The sequence below is a fragment of the Homalodisca vitripennis genome, chromosome 3 (assembly GCF_021130785.1).
Source record: "Homalodisca vitripennis isolate AUS2020 chromosome 3, UT_GWSS_2.1, whole genome shotgun sequence".
NCBI lineage: Eukaryota > Metazoa > Arthropoda > Insecta > Hemiptera > Cicadellidae > Homalodisca > Homalodisca vitripennis.
In genome coordinates this window covers 176496374-176511814 of record NC_060209.1, presented here as the reverse complement: position 1 = coordinate 176511814, position 15441 = coordinate 176496374, and the positions used below count along the sequence as shown (strand labels likewise).

Genomic DNA, 15441 nt, shown 5'->3' with positions numbered 1-15441 from the left:
TAAGATTAATTACAAGAGTTAACTACTAGATAAAAGGCAAATAGTCACTATAAAATAATTTCATCCTAGTATCAAAGGGCTGCTGCAGGGGTTCCCAAAAGCCCTGTGCTATGGGCCCCTTTTTATTTTTAGTTTTTATTAATGATTTCAATTTTAGTGTAACATCATTATCTGTACTTCATAACAAAACCATTTTCTGTGTATGAAAAATAATATGCTTGTCTCAGAAATTAGTGGAGATCAAAAACATTTTAAACTTAATAGAGTAAATTGTAATATAGGACTTCTTAAATTTAATATATTTTTTCATTTAATTGTAAATAAATTATTTTGATGAATTTAATTGTAATAAACTTTTATTTAGTGGCCAATTAATCTTCTTGATTCTACTATTGATGGACAGGCTGTCGTGCTAGTAAACTGGTGGATCGGCACTCTGACGTACATTTTTTAAAACAAGCTGTGAAATTTCACCAGTAATATTTAAAAAAAATGTATTTTATAAGTACACTGCTTATGTTTATTGATGTGTTATATTTTTTCAATAACATGACAGAGAATCATACCTCAAAAATGTGCATAGAAAATTTCAAATTGTCAGTTATAATATTTAAATTTTGCTGCAGAAGCCCCCATAATAATAATTGAACATTAAATCAGCGATTATTTGTATAATTATTTAGTGGTCTGATATATTCACTAAATTTATTTTCAATCTAAAATGGTGAAACTTTTATCACAAGTTAAATGTCACCTCTGTGTGATTGAAATATATTCATCACTTAAGCAATCATAAATTATATAGTGAACAAAACCTTTTGCAATTTAAGGATTCTGTGTATATTATATTTGACATTTTGTTACACTTTACAAAACTTTAAAACTGTACCTGAGTGAAGTAAATAAGAGGAAGAAAGCTACTAGTGGTGAAAAGATTGCATTGGATCAAAGTCCTCTTATTTTATGGTCCTTTTAGGTTAATCATCTAATTTACAAGTAATTCCTTATTTTCAAAATAACCCCTATATAGAAATGAAAGTGAAGCCACACCAAACGTTCAACCATCTGACTGTGACATGAAGCCACAGCTTTGAATGAGTTTAATCAAAGGGTTAATTTGAAATACCCTTAGTGAACTGTGACAGGAAAAGTGAGTACAGGTAACATATCTTTTTACAGGCAGGATTGGGACTTCAAGCCTTTCTGAATTCATTGTATAACTCTAATACTTCCCCGCCTTACTGATTTTGTTTTCCAGGCCAAGAGAGTTTCCAGCTGACCGGTGAAGATGTGGAGACGGTGGTCTGAGGCCGGGTTTGTCGTTGTGTGCTTGAATCCCGATATCTCGTCAATTATCCCCCTCCTGCTTCATCATATCAACTGCAGACCTAGCAATGCCTTCACTTCATACTACCGTGTTGTTTTCTAATACAGTATCGTAACATACGTCAGTCTCTTAGGTGTAGAACTAATAGTGCAATCATATTTTAACATAATGGACACTATTTTTAATACTGAAGATTGTCTATCATTCAAGCATTATGAGATATTCTGATCTACTGTGAACCTCTGAACAAGTCATTCTTGTAAATTTTAACATATTGTACAGAAAATTAATCAAAATGAGCCTTTTTCTCTTGAGTATTTGGAATTTTATTTTGTGAAATGATTTATTTTTTGTACTACTTGTATAGGTTGTGCACTATTTGCATTTACGGTTAGGAAAATGCATGTTGTATCTATTATCAAATGGTGCATATAGTGTAACTTTATTTTATTTTTTTACTCCTGATATATAATTTTACTTATTGATAAAAAATAATATGCGGTGCCAAAGTGTTTAATTAAAAATATTAACTTTTATGGTGTTTTTTGTTAAACATATTAGATTATCTTACGAAATATAACTAGTATTTATGATTTACAGTTTGTCTTTAAATCAAGTCAATTTAATACAAATTCTGTAACAAACTCTTTACTATAACAATACAAATAACAAATCTCAGTGAAATATGTAGAGTAATGCTTCTGAATTATATAAAAAAACTAATCAGTGTTTTTGCATTAATACTGTACGATTTTCAAGAAGCATGAGTATAGTATTTGTATTTCTTGTGCTTTGCAATGGGACCTTGTATATATTTGGGGGCTTCTACTCCAAGACCAATACCCTGTTTAGCCTGAATGCACTCCTTAAATTATATTTATAACTATTGTAAGAACTAAGAAGACACCAACTTGTTTTATATTCAGCGAACTACTTGCATATTATATATAGAAACTAAAAATATGAAATGAATAAGTATTAGGATGTTTTTACTCATTGTATACATAGAATATATATTTCAACTAAAAATTAAAAGAATTTGTATTGTAAAATGTATAGTCTTCTACTACCTATTTGAACTTATGGCCTTTTTTGCACATATGAAATGAACATTTTGATGTAACTTATCTATTCAATAAGCTTGCAATGTCTGTCCATATCTATATTTTCAGCTCTATAAGTAATGTACATAAGGGAACAAGGTGAAATGTTGCAAAGTTTTATCCGCCTTTTTATGTAAGCATTGATTTGGGGTAGATTTTAACACTCCACACCCAACAGAACTATGATAAAAATACTATCTTGAATCATTAGACGGTCCATGGAGTGCAAGACATAAAATTTTGAAACAATTTAGTTAAGATTAAAAAAAACTATTTGTTTATATATAATTAATTATATATTTAAAAACTTCCTAAGTTAATATAACATGTTGACCTCTATAATATTGCTCTTACAGCAACTGAATATTCTTTATTCTTGTAATTAATGTTGTATTTTTGATACCATGACTGTAGGTACTTAATATTGATGTTATTAAAAAGTAAAACACTAAAGTATAAATATTAATTTCTGTATTATAACAAGAAACATTTTTATTACTTCCCAATTTACACTTTCTAAATATTTGGATTTATACTTCATTAATTATATTCGAATTTTGAACTCTTGGGTAGCATGGAATTTAAAGGCTGAATCCCCATGTAATAACTATGGTTATATTTTTAAATACAATAGCATTATATTATATTTTTTATTAATAACTATACATAATGCAAGATCAAACTATGAAAACTAAATCCAAAATTATTAATTTTATTCAATCCAGATTACATAATAAAATTATTAATTTTATCAAAGTACGAATTTACTTACTCTAGCGCAAACTTTCTGATTCTAAGCTTCACAGGAATTTTTTTGTGTAAATATTTCCAACACTGCTTAACAATCACAGTATTCTGTCTAATATCTTCCTACTCTGTTATCATCTTCACAGACACACCCAATTTTAATATGTCTAATCTTGACACAACTTGTTTTAATATTTGATAAGTTATCAGAACTTTGTTAAAATTTAGTTATATATTCCTTGACACACTTTCTGATCTAAGTATTGAATTTTAAATGGTGTAAACCATGTAAGTTAGTTTGAATATGAAATAATTCATATTCAATCAAGTGAAAAACTGTCAAATTCTTATTTTGTTGCAGTAATAATTTTATAATTTTGTAAAGAACTTTGATACAGATAAGTCAGTACCTACTTAAGTTATTTAATGTTATGAAAATGTTAAAAATATAATCACAATTAAAATTAATTTGATTCTCATAGACCTAAGGTTTTTTTTTATGTACAGAACTAATAAGTTTTGTTACAAGAACTGACAACTTATTATTTATGTCAATTATGCTTAAAACAGATGACCAATAAAACTTGTAAAAAAAGAAAACATGTCTACATTGTATGCAAGTAACATTGGATCTGTAATAATTGCTAGATCTTTATATGTTTAACTTGTAAAGACAAAGCCAAAAAAGGATGGGTTTAGGAGTAAAGTTGTATTTATTTTTTGTGAATTGGGGCAATGATGTAAAAGATTAAAAAGTGTCATTTACAGTAATGGTATCTGTTTTGGTAGGCGTAAAAATGGTAGGTGGTAAGTTGTGATTGGAATGGAACTAATATAGTTTATAAAATTCCTTTATGATTACATATATTGGATGTGCTTTCAGATTACAAGTATCGATTTTAAAATGCATAACTTCTTCGTGAAAGGCCATGAAACTTTGCAGCAAATCCAATCTAACAACATCAAAACATTTTCCAGGTTTTGATTGTTGTAATCAATTACTAGAAAGATGGCTTTCTAGCCATTGATCTAGCCAAATCTACCCTCTAACTTTGTAGAACTGATTAATTATGAGTATTTGAAAACACTTGAAATAGTAATATCACTTATTTATATAATTGAGCCACTACAAAATTTCACCTTACTATCAACACTTTCCCTTTAAGTTCAAGTATTAAATCTCCAACTCTACCATTTGTCCCTTTTAAAACATGTTCTTGAATAAATGAACATGCGATTGATACCAATCTAATTTGGTTAACTAATGTAAATAGATCTAACTCTATTTAAGGAAACCTCTGTATATGTTGTGAACTTGTGATCCAGTTTTAATGTAATTATGTCATCGTGTATTGATCCATATTTGTCATTTAGCAACTGTTACTTTTACTATGTTAGTAACTTCCTAAAACCTTTGTATGGTTCTATATAAGTAGTATTAAACTTAATGTTAAAATAAAATAATTACAATAATTTATTTCAATGATTTAATTGAAATAATAATAAAATAATTGGTAAAAACAAAATTTTAAATAAATAAACTTAAACCAGTTGGAGTAGTAATTACTTATTTCTAAATGTTCATAAGGAAAATTCTTTTCAGTAATCAATAATATCAAATTAAACACTGCAATTAATATTGTATCATAGAAATAAAATTTAGAGATCTCTCTGTGATATATACTCTAAATGAATTACATCTTAAACATTTTCGCAATCCTACAAAGAAAGTAAAGTTGTAAAAATTGTTTCCTTACCCTCCATTTTTAATAAGTTTATATATATTCAGGTCATATATTCCTGTATTATATCAGACTTTTTTGTTTTTCCAATTCTAGGGATTTTCACAAACCCACAGTAACATTTCCTGCCAGTTTTGTGGTGTCCAGCTGCACACCTCTTCAATTCTGTTAAGAGAATACATTTTAATAATTTAGTAACTACCTTATTTTGTTTACACTGTAAATCAATGTAATGATCCGTTTTTCTTCTGTAAACAATGATTTCTGCTCAGAAATCCACTCATGCATCATAAGGCGGTAAAATATAATAAACATAAAAGGTGAAACTGATTAAATTTCATTGTAAAACTGGCATATGATAAAACACTGTTTCCATATAACTATTCAAACATAATTGGGCTGCAACTAAGATTTCCTAATATTTCATTCTTCCAATCCAACAAGTACGCAGAAAAAAATGTTGGCAGCCTAAGCTATCAAAATAAATATTGGAGTTAATTTAGTAATAGTTCAATATCAGCTAAAGCTTTAATCATTGAATTGCATTAGGAAACACTCTTTCTACCATTGGATTTAACAGACAATAAAGAAGTTTCCTTCAACTCAATATTTTATCCTACTTCGGACCTGTTGCTCTGGTAACACTGTTTCATATACTACTGTTTGACCTACTTCAGGACCTGTTGCACTGGTAGCAATGTTTCACCTAGCACAGTTTGACCTACTTCAATACCTGTTGCTCTGGTAGCAATGTTTCACCTAGCACAGTTTGACCTACTTCAGGACCTGTTGCACTGGTAGCACTGTTTCATATACTACTGTTTGACCTACTTCAGGACCTGTTGCACTGTTTCACCTACCACAGTTTGACCTACTTCAATACCTGTTGCTCTGGTAGCAATGTTTCACCTAGCACAGTTTGACCTACTTCAGGACCTGTTGCACTGGTAGCACTGTTTCATATACTACTGTTTGACCTACTTCAGGACCTTTTGCACTGTTTCACCTACCACAGTTTGACCTACTTCAATACCTGTTGCTCTGGTAGCATTGTTTCACCTACTACGGTTTCAATAGCTGGATTTCATAATCTTAGATCTTGCCCAAGTGATTGTTTCCAGTGTGAATACATGCTAAGTGACATTTATGGGTGAACTAGATATTTGGTAAAACTTGTAGTAAAATCTCTACAGGCGGTTACTATTTGAGTATCAGTGAAATGGTTGGTGATCTCTTTTATGAACTTAAAAAGCCCCTTGTGATCTCTTTTATGAACTTAAAAAGCCCCTTGTCCCCATCTTCTTTGAGTATCACACCTCCGTCAGTGCTGAGGAACTTTATTAAATTATGCAAAGACAACCCTACTATTACATTATAACCCTGTCATAACAAGAATTTTTCCAGAAATTTTTGAATGTTTATATAAGATTTATAGACAAGTACATTTCATTTAATCTAGTATTTCAAACTAATCAAAATTGAAATCCTCGAACTGTTGGTACATTTTTTTCTGATCTGACAAACATGTTCAGCTATTTTAAAGATTCCTTTACTGATAATATGTCCTACTAAAATTTGAATGGTATTGATATAAGTATTAACATATAGCAATATTAGACCACTGTATAATTGTTTTGACAGACGTTCTAAAAATATCATAACTATATTCATTTCATTGTTTAAAACAATAAAGAATGAATTTTTGAAAACACTTGGATGTCCCTTTTTAAACACTTTATATTGATTGGTCTGTAGAAGTGTATATGAGATATTTTTATAAAATGTTTAAAATGAAACCAATTTAAACTTTTTTGAAGTTTTAATTTAATAGCAAATTATATCTGAATTAATAAATGTTATGATAATTTTTCAATGTTACTACATAACAACAGTTCAATAGACCAACAGTTGATAGCAATGATTTTTACTTTTAAAATAGTTGAAAGGATGTATTCGTAAAATTTGAATTGGTCTTGAACGTCTTGGTCTTCACAACATTAAAAACTTACCTTTTTTAAAGAATCATGGGCATAGAGACCTTGTGTCAGCAAAATTTTGGTTGTAGAAGTTATACAGTAATACCATAAACAGATTATCAGAAAAGTTATTTAACAATAAATTTACTCCTGGGCTAAACACTTTTCTAAATATGAAGATTTAAAAATACCCACAAGAAGGTTACTGAAACGGTGAATATGAAACTTTATTGTAAAATACAAAGCAATTTCAGGTACACCATAAGCAGATGATTCTCCTATATCCCACACAACATTATAAAATGCCAACAAATTTTAAATTCTATTAAGATACCATGGTAACATGTGTCATGCGTTCTCTGTTGAAGATTTCTTATCTAAGCATATTTGCAATTAAGAGTATAGCCATTATGCTTCAGTATTATTATTGAGGATATGTAGGTTTGAATGGGACAATCACAGACTATACATGAATAAAGTAATTTTAATGCATTTTGACTAAAAGTATTTTCAGCAAAAGAAGAATATTTTTTTGCGTATCTCTTAGAGAAGTAATCACTATCTTGTTGATACAACAATTTAATAAATACATATGAAAAATAAATGTCTTAAGACTTTCGTCCTCAGAAGAACACAATACATTTCAATATATTATCTCCTTTCCTTACATATCTCACACAACTGAAGTCCTAAAAGTTTGGTATTTTATTATTAAAATAGAACTATAACCAACAAACCAATGTTTAAACTTATTTCTGATTAGGTACCATCAGGTTAAATTCGTTTATCAATTGAGCACTGTTTTTTTAAGTACAATTGTTTCATTATTGCATATAATAAATATTTTAAAACGTGGATCGACCTGGATTCGAGTGTATAGATGATGACAAAATTACACTAAAACATTTCACATGATATTCGTTTAGCTTAGATGATAAAAATAAAATGAAAAAAGAAAACTATTACTACTGTGGTGTGTAGATGGAAATATATTTCTATTGTGACATCGTTATATGTACTTCAGTTGTATTATATTTATTTTGTATAAAGTTTTTCAATTGAATTCGTTTTCTTTCATTAAAGGAAATCATAATTCAATTGTTTGGTACATAGTTTTAAACTGTGGATACTAATAGATCAGTGATGGGAGTAGTTATAACTAGCAAGTAATACGTGAAACTAGCAATACCGTATTGTACTTTAAGGTTATTGTATTCGTATTGTATTGTTGTATTGTGTTGGTGTTGAACAACTCTCGCCTATTTACTTTGGAAGACCAGATGTCATGTGGATGAATTTTGTCACTGAAATCTCAGATTATTGTTGAGCTTAGTGTTTCTACAAATTTCAATTGTGTTTATCAAAATTTGTTTAGTTCTTTGAGGTGGTTTTCTTGAATTTGAAGACTATCTAATTTTGAGAAACAAAATCACTTCTAACTACACAAACAGTTAGGTTGAGGTCCATATGAACAGTATTTTATTATACGTAACATTATCTGAGTTTACATTATCATCTTTTAAATGACAGATTCTGCTAGTTTCTACTAACTTTTTCAGTATAGATAGGTAATGTTAAAACAGGCTGTACCGGCAACCAACTTGATTTTTGCCCATAAAGAATCTATTTTAAATCTGAAACCATTTTACGTCATATGATATAGTGAGTTGTCACTCTATAATTTTAATACACATATAAGTGATTTTTATCCTGTTTCCAATTTTCCAAAAAGAAGCCTTGTCTACAATAGTGGAACAGTATAATATTATAGGAACCAAAACCCCTCACACACATTTAATACTTTAATATTATTAATGAACAGGCAGTGACAAAAATCATCAGAAGTAATTTATTACTCCTAGCAGACTGTTCCTGATATTTGTATTCAGTATATTGTCGACCTTTAGACTTATCCAACTTAGAGCCTTATACTGTACTTATAACTTATTTGTGTAATTTGATTGATAATGAAATTGTGAAATGTGCTTTATAGTGTGAGTTCTTCCACTTGTTAAAGTTACCACTGTAAATATTTGCCTTAGTCGTTTCTGTATTGTTAGTCAACTTTCCAGTCCGCATTTGCTTCTTTATTTGTTTTTTTTTTTTACTTTTATAATTCTAATTTGTTGAAACATTCAATAATAATTCTTTGTGAACTAATTTATTTATATATTTCTTTTACATTTTATACTTCAGTACTTATTTTGATACACTTGTTTATTGTTTAGATTCAGTTTTACAAACAACTGTAGTTATCTACTGTGTTTACTAGACAATCATTTTATTCAATAAATGAATAATACGGTTTGAAAAAACTTATCCATAAATAAATTCCCCAAAACTGTATACAGATCTGTGTTTTGAATTTTAAAAGACTGAAAACAATGAATAATGAGTACATGTCAGAGTATGTGTTTGATGTAATGTCAAATTGGGTGTTGTGGTGGTTAGAATCGTAGTAGGCTTTCTGGCATGAGTTAATAAACAACAATGAACAATAAACTTATTACAAATTAACAATGAACAAAATATTCCTGTTAAAGTTTAATGATTTAGTTTCTTTTATTTTTTGGAAATCTTAGTTACAATGAATTTTGTTTTTCTTTGGTATGTTATTTCTAGGTTGCTATAAACCTCCAAGAGGTAATAAATTTCTCAAGTAAAGGAAATTTCAAACTCTTGTCTATTTTTAATACTATGTCGTATTTATGTGGGACATTCCAATTTCATTTTTTTACCTTATTTGAATTGGTGGAATAAATATTCCATGTGAATAATTAACAATAACTGAAACAGAGTTATGACTTTGTATATCCTAAAATTATAAAATATCTGTCCAAGTCTTGGATGAATTCATTATCAGTTTTATAATTGCTAACTAAAGAGAAAGATTAATAATGCAGGAATACATATATCCCCACAAGATAAGATAACAATATACTAGTTCTATTAATAGATCTTTGAAAGAAACATTCTCCCCAATATGGTAAAAATAAATCTCACCTCCTCAGGGTTATCAAATAATGTTTGCTTTTAGAATTTGTCTGTCAGTTATGTTAATTTTACTATTTTTTTATTTCTGTTTTATTTTATTAGCTATTCAATAAAATACACAAACACATGTATATTAACTGGTCATCAATTCTTGTCTCTGAAAGTTTGAACTGTTAGTAGGTTATGATGTACGGTCTATGTCTAAACATCAACGATTGAAATTCTAACTTGAAATTATATTCTAGGCTTGAGAAGAAGGTGGAGTTAAACAAGTTTGTACATTTTATTCGTACCTAACCCAATACAGGGTTGTGCTTCCTTTCAAGCGGTTTGTTTACTGGTGCTTACAACAAAATTGTAGCAAAATTTTAGTTTTACCTCTTTAGCCTAGCTTTACAGCATACAAATAATCTTGAACTGAACTTGTTATCCAACCATCTTCTTCTTCAAGGTTAAAGCCATATTTAGGCACCTAAAGTATTGAATGTCGTAGTTATGTTGTAAAAGACATACATGTAAGATAGTTATATTTAGTTGTTGTGTTGTTGGTGATATAAGAGTTATATTCAGTTGGGTGGATTTAGTAACAGGCCTTCAACGGTCTCTGAAGCTGCATCTATGGAATTGATCGATTCTCCTACCCACACAAGTGATACATTTTCATTCATTTCTTATAGCTGTTTTAGTATTATTCATAAACATTTTATGGTTTTGTTATAAGATTTTGGCATGTGATGCTGTGTGTTGAAATTCCATCTGCTTTGGTAAGAGTATTTAAAACTGTCTTTTCATAGAAAACATGTATTAATTATGTCAAGCAGTTAAAAGTTATATTTTATAGTAGCATGTATTCTTATTTAAATAAATCTATTTTCTTTCAGAATCAATATTCATCACTGGTTCTTAACCAAATATATTAGAACATGCTTGGCCACATTACTATTGATATAATATATGGTATAAAAACTCTCTGTATGTTTTAGTCTATTTCTAATTTGATGTATCTGAAAAGTTTTTTTCCACGTAGACTATACCCCCACGCTGACAAAGATATACTTTTATAGAATCTTTGCTACGTTCAATATAGAATATATTTTTTATTAGTGACTTAACAGTCATTTGCTAGTTATCAATACAGTAGTACATAATTTGTAAGCAACAGTTGCAACACTTCAATTAGTACCATTTGAGTCCAATACTTCATCATGAGATGAAATACAATAGTTTATGAATTAATCATTAATTCTAATATACTTTTGTACAATTTAGAGTTCTTTTGAGTAATATTTAATATTTCCGAAAAATGTAACTTTTGACAACACCTCACGGTTGTTTTTGGATTTAACAGAGGTAAGAATACCTAATTAATTGTCAAAATGTTTTACCTACTTTTTCGAACAATCATTTCAGCAAATCATATGGACTGGTTTAATGCATATAACCTTGTTTTTTCACAAAATATTTTGCAATTTATAAGTGAGATAAACGCTGATAACTAACTCTACAGTAATTTTTATGTTGAGGCTTTGGAAAACTGTTAAATAGCTAACACTGTCATGAATGTAAAGTGATAAAATGAGCAACTAAATAAAAATGTTTGTACTTTTGATAAATAAACTTCCCCCAATTTTATTCTCTTTGAAATTAATGATCCAAAACCTTTTTAGGCACATTTCAGCAAAAGGAAATATATTATTTTCATGCATGTTCAAGAGTTTTCATGCATTCAACATAATTTTTGTATTAAGATTGGAGTTGTTACTGTTATCTGGATGGGAAACAAAGAACTGTAAGACAAGTTGTTTGACAACGTATTGAATTCCAATTTCATTTTTATTTTTCGTGTTGATAAATTTAAATATGTGCCTCAAAATGGACCAGTACACAAAAAGTACCCCATAGCATTGGTTTTTCAGATCATCACATGCCAAAATGTGTATGGTATTATTTACTAATAATTCATTAATAGTGAAGTATTAATTAGCAATATTATTAATTTTTTCAGTGTATTTTTAATTTTTTGTGTGTGTTTTTAAGTTGTTTTGTTTTGCTTTGTGTGAACTATAATTATAAATTTTGTTACGTTTTCTAAATATACATGCTATATAAACTGTTGAATTTTTGGTACTTCAATCACTTTGCTATTCACTGTGATATAATTAATTCACAGATTGTAGTTTACTATGATAGTGATGTCAAAACCTTTTACTCTCTTGTAAAAAGGTTTTACAAGGTTTCTTGTAAATGACATATGGTATTATTATAACTTTGAAATAAAAGTGTTTTTGAATCAAATGCGCTTTTCATTAGAAATTGGTAAACAAATAATATAAAATTTTAAGTATTGTTATTTACCCATGATATTGGAATGGACAGTTAGGTTACTTTAAATTAGTTACAAAATTAACATTTAATACAGTTATTAATATTTGTTGATTATTACAAATTGGATTTTAAAAGATGCAATTTTTATCGTTAAATTGTTAGTACTGAATACTTGTAATTAGAAAACCCGTTAGAAATTGATAAAGATTTTAAACAACTGTTTAAATTGTTAGTTAGTATTTAAATATTGTTATTTATATATGGAACTGAAATGGTCATTTATGTTACTTTAACAGATACACAGCTAAAAAATTTATATTTAAACTCATTACTCATGCTAAAAACTTTTTTTACTTATAAACATACCTTATCATGAGGTTATTCCAGGAAAGGAAAAACAAATTTCGGATACCAAATTTCTCGGAAATGTGATCCCATCAGTTTTGTCTCTAATCACAGACAGCACTAACAAAAAGTTTTTACTGTCTTAAAAGTCCCATTTCACTAAATTAAATCCTTGTATCATTTTTACTTACACTATTTAAAACATAACTCCCATCACCCTCTGAAATTTCTTAGGGGCCTCCCACTTGCCAAATCAGTTAAGTACACATTTTGTTCTAAGTTACTGCCAAAGAAGAAGTCTTGTTATTTGTTATCCGTAGTTGTACTTGACCCTGTCATTACAATCCATGGAGCACAGATAGTATTATGATGTAACACAAACAAAGACACTTCACAATTACTGAAAATGAAACTATTGAGCTCCTGACTCAAATATAACAATATCAGGTTACTAACAACAGCTATGAAAAGTCAATGGCCTAGCACCAATGCTGAAGGCAAACTAAGCGTATATTGCAATAATGGTGAAAGGTCTCTGATCAGAGATGTTAGTAGTAAATAAGTTAAATTATTAACACATCCTAAATTTAGTACAATTACTAATTTTTTATCATTGCAAATTCTATTCACAAAGCTAAATTTTATCTTGTAGTTTAGATAACTCAATAATTGTAATTGGTACACAAAATATACTTGTAACAAAAATTAAATATCAAGATCTTTACTAAACTGTTTATTAAATTGTTATCAACATAAGTTATAGTAGGAAGTTCACTCAGTATTTAACATCGTCTGGATATAAAAATAGTCCTCACAAAGAGTTGTTTAGAGAAATTGATCCCACACAAATTATTCCAAGCATAATGATGACTTGGTTTCCTTACCTGTTAAACGTCAGTGCCCAATGGAATCAAATAGTAATGGAATAATTTTAAATATGGTAAAAATATTTAATTTAAAATAAATAATTGAAAATAAATATTAAAAAATAAATAATGCTGTTTAGAAGTGTTTCATTTTTATCAAATGGAATTTTAATAAATCAAACTTCTTCATTGCATTTAATGAATTGTGTTAAAATGCGAATAAAACACAAAATTGCTCTTAATTAAACTGCATATTACTCTTGTCAGATTCATATCTCGTAAGTAAAAAAGACAAAAGAGATATTGGGTGTATTTCAGAGTAACTTAATATTTCTTTGCTGCTTCTACAACTCATTATCTTAGTCACTTAATGTAATTTTAAATTTTTAACCTTGAAACACAATAAGTCACATAACCTGTTTATTTATTGGTAAATTTATAATTCATAAACTGTTTTGTTTGTAATTAACAAATTGAGGCATTTTAATGTTTCATAATGATTTGTCTTATCATGAATTATGATGTAGCATGAAATAATTATATCATTTGTTTACCTTAAATTATGTAAGAAATTAGAATCATTCTGTCAGATTTAAACCAAAATAAGAATGTAAAGGTAAAACACAAAAGTAACTAATTAGCAAACAAATTGATAAATAATTACCTTTGTATATTTGCTTTGTAAACAATACAGACACTACATAATATCTTCTTCTTGTAAAGTGATAAAATACAAGTAACAATAAAGAAAATTTATTAAGATAATGAGGTAATATGATCAGAAGAAGCTAACTAAGCTCTCCATACCTAGTCCAGTTTAGAGAACCTTGTATGTAGAATTGTTGTCAGTACATGCTGAGGTACAAAGGGCATGTAGTCACTAATTGTGAAATATACTACCTGTAAAAAAAAAAAAACAATGTACTATACTGGTATTTGTAAATATTCAGTTTTAAAAATTATATTCAACATTTGTTATAGAGTGTCAAAAATGTTATAAATTCAGTTTGTGTTTTTATAGAACACTTTGTTTTTTGTTCACTTTGAGGAAAATTCTGAAATGCCAACAAATTACTAGTTTGGTCAAAGTAATGATTTAACTAATGTATAGAGATCATTAGTTTTATTTGGGATAAAACCCAAATTCCAAAGAATTGTAACTATTGATGGATGTAATGATTTAACCAATATTTAGGGATTATCAGTCTTCTGATTTGTGTGAGAACTGCAAGAATGCTATACTTTTTATGGATGGATGGATGGATGGATGTTACTTTAATGGCATTAATTTGATTCTTTCTCTAAGGAAACTGATTGACTGTAGGCCTATATAGTTCTGTTTACACTGATTATACAGTCTCATTTTGCGGTTAAAGTAGTAAAAAATTCCAGTTTAGTGATTAAAGTACCAAAAGTCTAAAAAAGTTGAGTTTTATTCATGTTTTCGATCACTGTTATTGTTACGAGTTTGTTAGATATTTATGTTTGTTTCAATTAGTATGTAAATACACTTAAAAATATTTCCTACATCTGTATATAAAATGTTGTACATAAAATGACAATCACATATCTAATGTAGCTGTCTTTTATTTTGTTTATTTTTCTTGAATAATGTGATGTGTGTAAAACAATTTGACACCGTGAAAGTAAGCCGTATTGTTTTATTTTGTAAACGTCAGTAATTTAAAACCACATTAATATCAGTTAAGAGTTATGTACGGTAGTTTTTAATGAGGTGTTTGTTTGAGTTAGCATTTTTCAATGTTTATTCTACATTATTGATATTTATAATTAATTTTATTCTTAAATGCTATTAGTGACTATATTAAACAATGAAATTTAATCCATTCACATTAACATTTTCATTCTTAGATTATAATTAAATGTTTTACACACATAACGTTATGGAAAACAATATGGATGCAAGTATGTTTTCTTTTTTTATTTTGAAATACATTTTTAGGTACACTGGTTCATTCATCATTAACATTTGAATAAAGATGCTCTTAAGACAAA

The 15441-nt window shown here is 28.2% G+C and overlaps 1 protein-coding gene across 8 annotated transcripts in view; it reads left to right on the top strand.

The window, feature by feature from the left end:
- The window catches only part of LOC124357810 (eye-specific diacylglycerol kinase), a 613754-nt gene extending 598313 nt beyond the window's left edge, over positions 1–15441 (top strand). For all 8 annotated transcript variants that reach the window (XR_006921984.1, XR_006921983.1, XR_006921985.1 and 5 more), the window contains one exon: positions 1259–15441. Coding sequence is in view for 1 of the 8 variants with exons in the window: in XM_046809866.1 (XP_046665822.1) it covers positions 1259–1308 (50 nt within the window). In the remaining 7 variants the exon portion in view is untranslated. The remainder of the gene's footprint in view (positions 1–1258) is intronic.